At 38.0% G+C, this 12440-nt stretch overlaps 1 protein-coding gene across 32 annotated transcripts in view; it reads left to right on the forward strand.

The window, feature by feature from the left end:
• Positions 1-12440, forward strand: part of WDR27 (WD repeat domain 27) — a 213696-nt gene that overhangs the window by 79116 nt on the left and 122140 nt on the right. For 28 of the 32 annotated variants that reach the window (XR_002805250.2, XR_002805247.2, XR_011434333.1 and 25 more), the window contains one exon: positions 9264-9362. The exons of 2 other annotated variants lie outside the window; for them this stretch is intronic. Coding sequence is in view for 12 of the 30 variants with exons in the window: in XM_070256185.1 (XP_070112286.1) it covers positions 9264-9362 (99 nt within the window). In the remaining 18 variants the exon portion in view is untranslated. Of the gene's footprint in view, positions 1-9263; positions 9363-9493; positions 11134-12440 lie in introns of those variants that run through there. 2 more of the 32 variants (XR_011434343.1, XM_070256181.1) reach the window with 1 other exon arrangement.

Here is a 12440-nt window from a genome sequence, read left to right on the forward strand (position 1 = left end):
TTCTTTCACTATAATGCAATCAAACCATAAATTGGTAATGAAGTAAAAAAGAAAACATTCCTTCTACCTAGATATAAAAATTCTATTAAACATTTAAAAATGTAAAATAAAATGAAATTGTAGCATTTCTTGAAAATAATGATATTTCTCACATGCTATTTCAGTGTCTCTTGGAAAGCAGATGAAGCACTGCTTGGAGCAAAATTTAAATCATTAAATACTTATGCAAATTAAAGAAAAGAAAAAATAAATGAATTAAATATCTAACTATGAAGTCAGAAAAAAAACAAAATAAGTTAGAAGAAAGGAATTTATAGAGATAAAAGCAGACACTAAGTTAGAAAAAAGAAAATCAGTAGAACTAATAAATAAATGAAAATGCTTATTTTTTAAAAACGTAAACTGAAAAATAAACCTTGGCTAACCCAAATTTTTGAAAAAGAGAGAAAGCTAAATGTATAATTAATAAGAAATCACAAGGAGAAAAGAATGGGGAACAGAGGAGCTTTCGAAAATCATGAGACTGCTTTTCACAATTTATGCAAATAAATAAGAAAGTCTATATAAAATGGATAACTACTAGGAAATGTAATTTATCAAAACTTTCCCAAAAAGAAAAATAAATTTAACAGGCCAGTTTTCATAGAAGGAACAGAAAAAATTTTCCAAGACCTTCTCTGCAAGAAAGAATTAGGTCCAGATGATTTCTCAGAGGACTTTACCAAACTTTTAAAGATCAGATGGTCTCAATGATACTTAACTGTTTCAGATAAATAAGGAAAGCATCCAAGTTATTTTTGAAGTGAATATGAACTGATATGCAAGCTTGATAAAATTTCAGAAAAAAGCTACATGTCACTTATGAATATAAATTCAAAATCTTAAATGAAATAGGTGTAAAGAGGATCTGACAGCGCATTAACAATAATCTATCATAAACCAATGTTCTTGGAATTCAAAGATAGTTCAATATCAAGAAATCTATTGATAAATGTGTCATATTACTAACTGATATAAAAAGAGGAATTGTATGACCATCTTCATATATGCAGAATAGACATTTCAACAAAATTCCACATTCATTTATGATAAAACACCCAGTAAAGAAGGGATCTTTGAATACTTCTTTCAAATGATAAGGTGCTTATCTCAGCTCAAATGCCAGCATCTTATGAGAAAACATTAGATCATTCTATGGTTGGGAACAAAGCAAGAAGGCCCATTAATTCCACTACTATTTTAGAGAGTATTGGAGGCATTTACCTATGAAATTAGGCAGGAGAACATAAGCAGAGACATTATAATTGAAAAGGAACAGTTAAAACTATCTTAATTCATATATGATAAGATTGTATATCTGGGAAACCTAAGAGAATTAATGGCCATTATGAACAATAAAATAATCCAGGAAAGTATTTACAGTAGGATTTAAATTAATGTATGGAATTTAATGGTCTTTATAAAAACAATAACCTATAAGAAGATATAATGAAGAAGGGAATCCATTTAGAAGAGCATTAAAAAAGATAAAATATTCAAGCATAAATTCAACAAGAACTCTGCAAAACCTATATGAAGAAAACTTTATTTTTTCCCCAGAAATGTAGACTTGAACAAATGCAAAGTCTTAGCTTGTTCTTGGATAGGAAGATTCAATCTCATAGAGAAGTCAGTTCCCTGTAAGTAATTTGTAAATTTGACACTGTCCCAACAAAAATACTGCTAGGTTTCCCTCTAGCTAGAGAATTTTATTGTAAAGTTATTTGGAAGAATAAACAAGTAACAATTGTCAAGACACTCTGTCAAAAAGAGCTTTATATTGGGGGGAACTTGCTTTACCAGTTATTAAAACATTTAGAAAGCCTCTCTAATTAAAACAGCATGGAACTGGTGCACAAATATAAAGAAAGATGATATTTCCAGCTCCAGCCACTGAAAATGTTTAGAAGCATTGACATTCCAGCCACCACCCTTAGTATCCTCGTCGTAGCCACCAAATGCCATTTTCCACTAATGGAAACCAGAGTTCCCTGGATGACTAGCTGGTTTCAGGTCTGTTGCAGAATGAGCCAGGGAGGTCTTATGCCAAAGAGAAAGGAAGAAATTGAAGAGTAATGGAGTCATATAATAAGGCCACAGGAGGCAACATCAAAGGCTATTGGCCAAAGAAGGCATAGTTGAGCATCAGAAGAATAATGACTGTAATTGATTTTAAAACGTTATATATCTAAATTGTCATAACTTTTAAATGACATTCCAAAAAGGATAACTAAAAACAAAACAAAAACAAACATAAAACAAAACTTCATTGGTCCCTATTTGGAAGAAACTAGGGCACCAACTCCTTACTCAGAAGCATGCCTTTTAAAGGGAAAGAACTAAGCATTTGTCTGGCCTTTTCTGTTTGGACTATATTTCAAGTTAACCAAATACCCTATATGAAGAGGAAAAGTTCTTTATTGGAGAAGAATTCCAGGCAAGTGGGAAGAATGACAGAATTAGAAAATTACCCTCTTGCAACGTCAAATGAAGTAATTGATTTCAGCAAATGTCATCAGTAGAGGAAATTATCAGATAAAGATCAGTGGTTCCCAGGCAGCTGGAATAGACATTTCTCCAAACAAGACATACGGATGGCCAATACGTACGTGACATGATGCTCAACATCCCTAATCATCAGAGAAATGCAAATCAAAACCACTATCGGTATCAGGTCACACCTGTTAGAAGGGTTATTAACGAAAAAACAAAACCCAACATGTGTCCTTGAGGATGTGGAGAAAATGGACCCTTGTGCACTGTTGGTGGGATTGTGAACTGGTGGAGTCTCTATGGAAAACAGTGTGGAGGTTCCTCAAAAAATAAAAATAGAGCAACCGCGTGATCCAGCTATCCCACTCTTGGGTATTTATCCAAAAGAATGAAATCAGGATCTTGAAGAGATATTTTGCATTCTCATGTCATTGAAGCATTATTCTCAATAGCAAAGATGTGGGAACAACCCAAATGTTTATTGATGGATGACTACGTACAGAAAATGAGATCTATACACACAATGGGGTGTTGTTCAGCCTTAAAAAAAGAAGGAAATCCTGCCATTTGCGACAACATGGATGAACCTGGAGGACGTTATGCTAAATGAAATATGTCAGTCACAGGAGGATGAATGCTATGTGGTTCCGCATACATGAGGAATCTAAAATCGTCACAGTCGTAGAAGCAGAGAGTGGAACGGTGGTTGCCCCGGCCTAAGGCCAGGGGCCAATGGGAGGTGTTGGTCACAAGGTCCAGAGCTTCTGTTATGCAGGACGAATAAGTCTATAGATCTGCTGTACATCATTGTGCCTGTAGGGTTAACAATATTATATCATATGCTTAAACATTTGTTAAGAAAGTAGATCTCACATTAACTGCTCTTACTACAGTTTAAAAATAGGTTGACAGGCAACTCTCCCAGGGATCATCATGCTGACCCATTCTGAACCTTCTGGCCAATGTGAGCATCAGTAAGTGCACCACAGTTTAGATACGGTGTTCATTCCTAATGCCATCATGCAGTGCGCATATTAACATTCACCATAAAGTATTCTTGTAAAAAAAATGTTGAACCTGAGCCTAATTGAGTCTTTCTAGGTAATCTCTGGTTTACAGCAAATATGTAGGCTAATGGAATAAGTGGAAAGACATCACAAGGAAGCAAAAAGACAAATCCTGAATATGGAACATTCTTTAGGACACAGAGCCAGTTTCTTCAAGTCTATGGCATGAAAAAAAAAAGGCAGGGAGAGAAAGAATTGCTCCAAAATATAAATGAGAGAAAGATATATAACAACAACGTATAGATCTTGATTTACTCAAAATAACTGTAGAAAGACATTAGAAAACATTAGGAAATTGTTATGACTGGGTATTAGATATCAAGGAATTGTTTCTATTTCACTTAGGTGTCAAAATGGCAGTACAGTTATGTTTAAAATGTCCATATTTTTAGAGATACGTACAGAATATGTAGGACATCATCTTTGCAATTTGCTTCAAAATACTTCACATTTCTTCCACCACAAAAACTAAAAGGAAAAAGAAAAGAAAAAAGCTATGGTAGTTGAAGCAAGTATAGCAAAATCTTGATAATGTTGTATTTGGGTTAGGAATTTGTGGGACTCATTCTATAAGGCTCCATACTTTTGTGCATATTTGAGTTTTTCAAAATGGAAAGCCGAGCACAGATGTTGGAAACGGAACTGGACACAGGTGATCTTGACTCACCGGTGCGCGAGCCCCTCCCCTTGGCTGCAGGCCTCCTGGAGGACAGTGCCTGTGTGCTGACGGAGAGCATTGTCAGGTTAGAGAAAGGCTGTGTTTGCATCCTGGTTCTGCTCTGTGAATGTGGGAACCACTGTTCTCTGACCTTTAGTGTTTTCCTCTGTACCAGTGCGCTGTGATGTCTACTGGAGGGGTAAAATGAAATAACATGTTTGTAGCTGCATTTAATACATGTGGTTGAACCTTACTATATAGAAAGCTATTGTCACATTGTAATGACTTTATCAGGATAATGCTAAAGGTATGGGTTGGTATAAGCTGCTCTTGCCAGATCCCTCTGCCCTGATCTGTACTGTGTGACCATATTTTCAAAGAAATCAAGATGAATGAATGAACTAGTGGATACTTCAAGATGACTAGTTATATAATGGACTGTAGGTCCAAAGAAGCTGAAAAAGATCAGGTTGTTATTAGAAATAAAGTTGACAAGGATTTATTTCAGGGCTATTCAAGCTGCTGCTGCCCTAGGTATATGAGACTAGTGGTTCACCCAGCGGTCATTGCCATACAGTGATCCACTGGGCTCTGTCTTTGCGAGAGGAAGTGGCAGCAAGAAGGGCAGAGTGTACCCTGGAGTTTGCCAGAGTTCCTGTCTCAGACCTTGATGGAGGTTGACCAGAGGAACAGTGTGTGTCTGCCTCCAAACCTGAGGGGACCCAGAGCAACACCATTAACATCCAGTTGTCCATTAGGTGGTGGCCAAATGACTTGGCATGGCAAAATTAGGGACTTTCTAAGGACGTCTTTGCTTCCTATGGGAAGTAGGTGTTTCTTGGTGTAAGGGTCTGTATTAAATCTTGAACATTTTGGTCTTTTGCGAAAAGTTTATTTTTTTGTGAACTAAAGCTTCAATGATCTGAAGAAATGTACACAGTTATGAGAAATGTGATTTCTGCAAATATTTTAAAAAATAAGTGACCATATATGATGGTTGATCCCCCGTGGACAATTTCGCTACTATTATGAAGTTTCAGAAATACAGAATTCTGTTTGCAGTTCTTTTTCCCGTTTCTTCTGTGGGGATAATTTGGGTGCAGGGAAATGATGGACACGTGTTAGAACTCTGTGAGACAAAACAATGAAAGAAACTTCATCTTTGAGGATACAGTTCAACAGAATTACAAAATAGTCCCAATGAACCGGTCTAGGCCTGTTTGCAAAACATTTATCTTTTTCAATAGTACATTCAGTCCCTTACAATCTTTGTGAAAATATTTTTGAACAGTAAAGCATTATTTATTCCAGCACCCGTGTGATTTGTGCCACATCCTCATCTTTTGGCAGAAAATATATTGCTCCCTTTTTTCTTGCCCCTTTCTCAGGCTTATTAATTTAGTTTTGGAGTAGGATTTACTTTAAACAGGTTTTATTTGGAGTTTCTTAGTACGTTTTAGCTACAGCTTATTTCTCTTCCATGGGGAGAATTTGCTTCATGAATTAAACAACTGTTCTAACCTCTAATTAAGACATTTTGTTCTCCACACGGATTGTAATGAAATTGAACCATTTGCAAAGTTATTCCCAAATTTTCCATCATAGTATATGAGGTACGTCATGGCCTTTCAGGTTGGTCATTGCCATTGGGTGCAAGTACAGCTCATGACAAATGTGTGTCTAATAAAATATTCCTGATATTTGGGGCTGCAGACTGCTGTTTTCGTGTTTAAAGTTTGTCATGACCATAAAGATTCATTTGACTCAAGAACCTTCTGCATGAAAACATGTATTTCATTTAATACCATTTTCATATAGAAAATAAAAGCCTGTGTCTTAAATAATTCTTACCTAGACTTCTTTCACAGTATCGTGGTGTCCCTTTTTGTGTGTTTTGAGATTTCATGCAAATACAAGCCAATGTTAATTCCCACTTAGAATTAGGTGAAAACATAACGGGTCTCAGGAAGGACTTTTCAACAAGAGATAATCATATAATAGAAGTTGATTTGAAAAGAAAAAATAAAGCCCTCGAACTTCAAACACTGCCTCTGATTTTCAGACCTTCTTTCCACCTGTCACCCTCGACAGCTGTCTGTCTGCACTTTGCCCCTTGGTCTGTCTGGGAGGAAGGAGGGAGCAGCTGCCTCTGCACCTTGCCTTCAGCCCATCCTCCCTCACTTGTCCGGGATGCTGTTACATCAGAAAACTTTCTCTGGTGCTTCTTCATTCTCAATCCATTTCCCATCAGCCTATAAGTAAGTTCCCTGGAGTCTAAAAATATTAACTTAAGCCTTCACCTTGCACGTAACTTACCCTTGTAATTGGATTTCTGTCACATGTTATGTTGAAGCTACTTCCTAAAAAATTGCCGTGTCAGCCCAATTACCTAAGCTTCTGGCTTCTCTTCCCTGGCCGTTTCTGATTTCTGGGAATCCTTTGCTCTCACTGATTCTCCTTCCCATGGTTCTCCTTCTGCCTCTGTCTGCTTCTGCTCTCACTCTTCTTCCTCCTCTCGTGTGTTCTGGGTGGATTCAACCCGCTTTCACAGTTTGAGCTATTCTTCTACAGCGTGAGTCAAACAGATGTCAAGTCATCTCAGATGCTGGCCTTGTTCCTGCTTCCTGAGCACGTAACAGCTGCAGACCTGGTTGTCACCTTAAACTCGGAGTCATGTCCCCATAGCATCTGCTTCTCGGAGCGTGGTGTCACTTTTCAGTAGATAATGATACTTTTCAGTGCCTCCGAGCTGCATTGTGAAGGTGTCAGTGGTGATTAGAAATCCATTTCTCCTTTCTCTCAGTAGCTTGGGATCTAGAGGGATGTGGTGGTGGTGGTGTGTGTGTGTGTGTGTGTGTGTGTAATAATTTGCAATATATTCCTCCAAAAATTATGATTATTACATAGGTGATAAAGTAGTTGTATGTTTAACTTTTTTGAATAAAGTTGTTGCGAATAGTTTTGTACGAGTCTTTGTGTGGACATCTGTTTCCATTTCTCCCGGGTCAATGCAGAGGAGGGAGCCTTCCGACCTGAAGATGCGTGTGCGTTTAACTTTACTGGAAGCTGCCGAACAGGTGTCCAAAGCGGCCGGACCATTTGAACAAATTAGCACCAAATGTTTGGCGCACACACGTGTGCACACAAAAGTGACAAATGATGAAATAGAGCTGATAAATGATGGGAAACATGCTGATCGAGGCAAAGGCTAGCACAGTGTAGTGGTGAATTCAGACTCTGACATAAGGCAGCTGTGGATCCCAGCCTGGCTTCCGACTCCCGTAGCTGTGTGACCTGGGAAGACTGCTGACCCCACGCCCTGGTTTCCTTGTCTGTAGATTTGGGACAGTGCTAGTGTCTTCTTCATAGGGCTGTAGAGAGGATTACATGAGGAAATCAATATAAAGCTTAGTGTCCCGTAGGTGTTTGCTATTATTATTAACTTCTGTATTGTATATAATAGATGCAAAACAGTCGTGGTCATAATAATTTCCCTTATCCACTTAATCTAAACAGCAGACAAGAGGGGAGCCTCGAATCCTGAGAAACCCTCCAAAATTCATTATAGCACCACTCAGTCAGTCCGTCCTGAAGAGAAGATAGTGATGTGGCCAAGACAGTTCTAAAACACCTGTGAGACCAGAGGGACTTTGAAGGTGTCCTGAATCCTTCAGGAAAGGTTGTCCTTGGCAGCCAGCAAGATACAAAGCAAGAGTTTAAGTCAGAAAATCAGTTGAGAGTCTCAGTATCGACACTTGATGGCTGTGCTAGAAACATTCTCTATATGTCATGGTTTCCTCAGTAAAAATATGGGTATGCTAAGAATTTCAAGTGCACATACCTTGACCAGTTGCTGTAAGTGATTTCTGTGACAGTTGTGAAATGTTGTGTAGACAGCGATGTGCTGTCTGGCCTGTGGTTCTCAAAGTGGGGTCCCCTGGGCCAGCAGCATCAGTCTCCTCTGGGAACCTTTTAAATTCATTCTCAAGTCTTCAGACCTTGTGCCAGTCGCTGCATGAGACATTTTAGAGTTAAGTTAATGTGTGCTTTTCAGATAAACACGTTTGGGCCAGAAGAAGAAAAGGCAGACTTTCTATTTCTCCGTTTTACTTCAAAATATGTAAAACATCTATTTGTAGACTTTATTTCAAAACCACCGTTTAGCCAACGACAGAGTCATTTGGAAGGTGTAAATTTGAAGGACTCATTTGTACATGAAAATATATTTTTTGTGTGTGGGAAAAAGAATCACCTTTGAGGTCTTGTTCCTGCTATAACGTGGCATTTCTCTTTATTACCAGTAGAGTGGCAGAAAATACTTGTTTGCACATTTTGATACTTAATAATTAGAATGGTTCTCCCTTCTCTTATGTCACATCTGGATGGTACCCTGATTCCAGGTCTTGTCCCTAAAATGAAGTATTTGATGGCAACTCTAGATAAATATATAGAGATAGATACAGATATCTTTTTATATACTTTTTATAAAACTATATATACTTTTATATAAAATAACATTATATATGTTAATGTTATTAACAGCTATGGAAAAAATTCTAGATATTTGAATTCCTCAAATTCCAAGCTGATTGGTAGGAAGCAAAGTATAGACTGTTCTTTCTCAAGAGTATGGGAAAGGACAATAAAATATCACTTTTTCACTCAATTTGGGACTTCCAGTTAAGGTTGGAATACAAAATCTGTACTCCTTCCTTAACGTTAGACATCAAAATGAGCGTATATTTAAAACTGTTCACAAGGTGTTGTGGAGGCTTCTGATAGGCTAGAAAGTGTGACAACAATTCATTAAGATGATAAAAATTCTAATAAAAGATAAGAAATGCATATTTCATAAATTTCCTTCCGTGATGCAGATGGCGTTTTGTCCCTTATTTCATTGCTGCCATGATGGTTGATTAGCCATTCGAATATCCTTCTGCTTTGCATAACTGATGGTTGATTATTGACTCTTTCGACATAGGACACCCGGCTGTTCTGTCTTTCAGGTGTACGTGTATGAAATGGGCTCCAGCACCTTTTCTCACAGGCTGGCAGGACACACGGACACAGTCACGGCAGTGGCCTTCAACCCGTCCGCCCCACAGGTACGGCCTTGCTGTGTAAGCACATCTGGTCCCTGCAGATCTCACATCATAGTTCTTGTATCTGTCAGAATTTATTTTGGTGGAATTTTATGATATTTAAGATTAAATACCAGTTTTCATTGTCTACGTAGGGAGATGAACTTAGGAAATAGACCTTTATTGGGGAGAAGGAGAAATTTGGCGTGTTTTCTTTGACAATGGAAGTATTTGTCCTTCAGTGCTGAGGCAAGTCTGTGCTCCCTCAAATATTGAAAAATGTAGAAATACCCACGGACAAAGATGGGAATATGTAGCACGGATACGGACACTGTGGTTCAGATTGAAGGAAGAAAGGGAGAGAGCGAGTAAGAAAAGGATTTTGAAGATTCTCGTGAAAAGAATTTGGATGGAGAAAGAGGACCACAAAATTTAAAGAAACTTTCTTAATTAGGAGAAAAGATGAAAAAAAATGACGTCAGCTGCAAATCAGTGATACAGAAAAGTGAGTGGTCTTGTATTAACATGCAGAGGGCGATGCTTTGTAAAAAATGTCAAAACTCTGAAATATCAATGAAACTTTAGTATTCGGGAATATCGATTTCATTTTTTCCATTTAAGTTTGAAGCTTTGATACAGAGACTAACATTATTGTGTGATTGTGTGTTTTAGGCTGATATGTGGGTGTGTGCTCAGTGGATGCTGTTTTGTTGACCTGCTCTTTTTCACTAACGGTGGATTGTTGCAATCTGGGGCATGGTATGGTGTCTGGTACATAGTTTACTTTCCATTTGTATTAAATGTTGAAAAAATGAATGAGCAAAGCTTGTCATGTCATTGACTAGCTTCCATCAGTGTCACTTGAAGTCTTCATGACACCCTCTTCCATAGTTGACCCTAATTTAGCTTTTTGGTCTACTCTTGATGGGTATTCAGCTTTAAAATTTTCTTCCTTGTTATAAACAATATTGAGATGTACATATGATTATGTTTTACTTATCCCAAAAATAAGGTGATGCGACATATACTGTCGTGTACCTGCTTTTCCTAATTAATAATATGTATTACCATTACCTATTCTGAATCTTTTTAGTGTATTTTTTGAAATTATTGGATTCCTTTTTGAATCCTTTGAATAACACACTTCTGTGAGACTGACAAATGGTCACAAATGAAAGGGAGTCAGAATATAAGAGCAACGTCAAGGACCAGTAAGGTGTGTGGCAGGGCACTGGGCGTAGTGATTTAGAGGTGGAATATTGAAAATTCATTGTTGGCATCAAAATATCTTTTAGCAAAATTGAACTGAAGAACTTCTTTGAATACTTGAAAAGTTTCAATTAAAAAACGTTCTGTAGGTGTCTATTGCCATTGAGATTATTTTTATGATTAAAAGAAAATATGGTCTGAATATACTTATGAGAAAGAAAGGGAGGAAAAAGGAGCGAGTAGTACTTCTCATGAACATTGATTCTTGATGAGGGATCGTTAAAGAAGACACAGTGTGAGAAGTCTGTATTGTGGTTCGTCATCTCAGGAAACCAAGAAGCCACCTAGAACAGGAATAAACATTTTCAAACATTGATACGTTCTACCACCCTTTATTTTTGTAAAATGCTATTAAATTTTAGAAATGATGGTAAAGTAATCCAATGCCGTTATCTTTGTATATAAAAATTCCTAACAAAAATTCTTGTTGTTCCAAAAGTTTTACAGTAGGCATTTTTTCTGATCATGGGTATCAGAAAGAAGTCTGTGAAATAGCAATATTTCTTCAATAAACATATCTTCAAGATATGTTCAGAAGTCATTGTTTTTTGGCACAATATTTGTTTGATTTGAAGATACATGTTATCCCTTCACTAACATTTTGGAAATCAGAGTGAACTTCGGAATCCTTATTTCTCCTTTGTAAGGTAGAGTCTTCTCTGTTTTATTAAACCACTAGTGCACCTTACAGCTAATGTTGCTTGAAATTGTGTCCATAGAACAAAATACCCAACTCAAGCCTTTGTTTAAAAAAAAAAATCTATTAAACGGCACATCAAAACAATAATTTGAAATTTTTATTTGTAGAAAAAGACCCTTCTGAGTTCCAGTGCAGGCGTCTTAACATGTAAAATGCATGTTTTGGCATAGAGGATGGCTTTGCATAGGCAGGGAGAACAGGCGATCAGAGCCCACAGATTTGGGTCCCTCCTGTACCAACAGAGGAGGTCCAGATTGTTGACTTCAACATTGATTAGGTTTCTGCGTCTCTGGATGATGATACTTACCTGCTGGGAGGGTCAGGAGGATAAACACGTGCAAAGTGATGGGCTTATGGGAGACACCTTGTAAATGTTCCCTTTTCTCCACAAAAGGAGACAAAACAAGTAATACCATAGATATCCTACCATGAGTAAAAGTTACGCTTCACAGATAAGTGGGATAGGTACGTGGAGTCTTATTCCTCTGAATCTAGCAGATTTAATACTTCTCCTGAAATGGCTGCCCTCCCTCCTCCATCCCTTTCTCTACTTTCTTATGATTTTTCTTCATCTCATGAATTTTAGGTGACTTCTCTGGATCTGAATACATGCTTGCTCAGACAGGCTATTATCCTTCAAGCTCTTTATTTCCTGGTTGTATGGTCAACCCCAGCCGCTTCATGGTGGCTGGTTGTGCTGGGTCATGGCTGGTTGTGCTGGGTCATGGCTGATTGTGCTGAGTCATGGCTGGTTGTACTGGGTCATGGTTGTTTGTGCTGGGTCATGGCTGGTTGTGCTGAGTCATGGCTGGTTGTGCTGGGTCATGGTTGGTTATACTGGGTCATGGTTGGTTGTGCTGGGTCATGGCTGATTGTGCTGAGTCATGGCTGGTTGTGGGTGCTGGACTGAGAGGAAGTGCTGGGGAGAGCAAACTCGTGTACTGCACACTTACTGAGTGCTGGGTGCCCTTCCATGCTCTCTAAATTTACAACCTCATTTAAGGCAGTTTTCATGAAAATCCAGCAAAGTAGGCTTTAGTTTCTCTGTTTCACGGCTGGCAAGATGACATGGAGCTTACATGATTTAATTTAGGAGCTCTGATTCACAGTAGGTGGCATGGTGCAGATGAGGT

This window comes from Equus caballus, chromosome 31 (genome assembly GCF_041296265.1).
Source record: "Equus caballus isolate H_3958 breed thoroughbred chromosome 31, TB-T2T, whole genome shotgun sequence".
In the NCBI taxonomy this organism is placed as follows: Eukaryota; Metazoa; Chordata; class Mammalia; order Perissodactyla; family Equidae; genus Equus; species Equus caballus.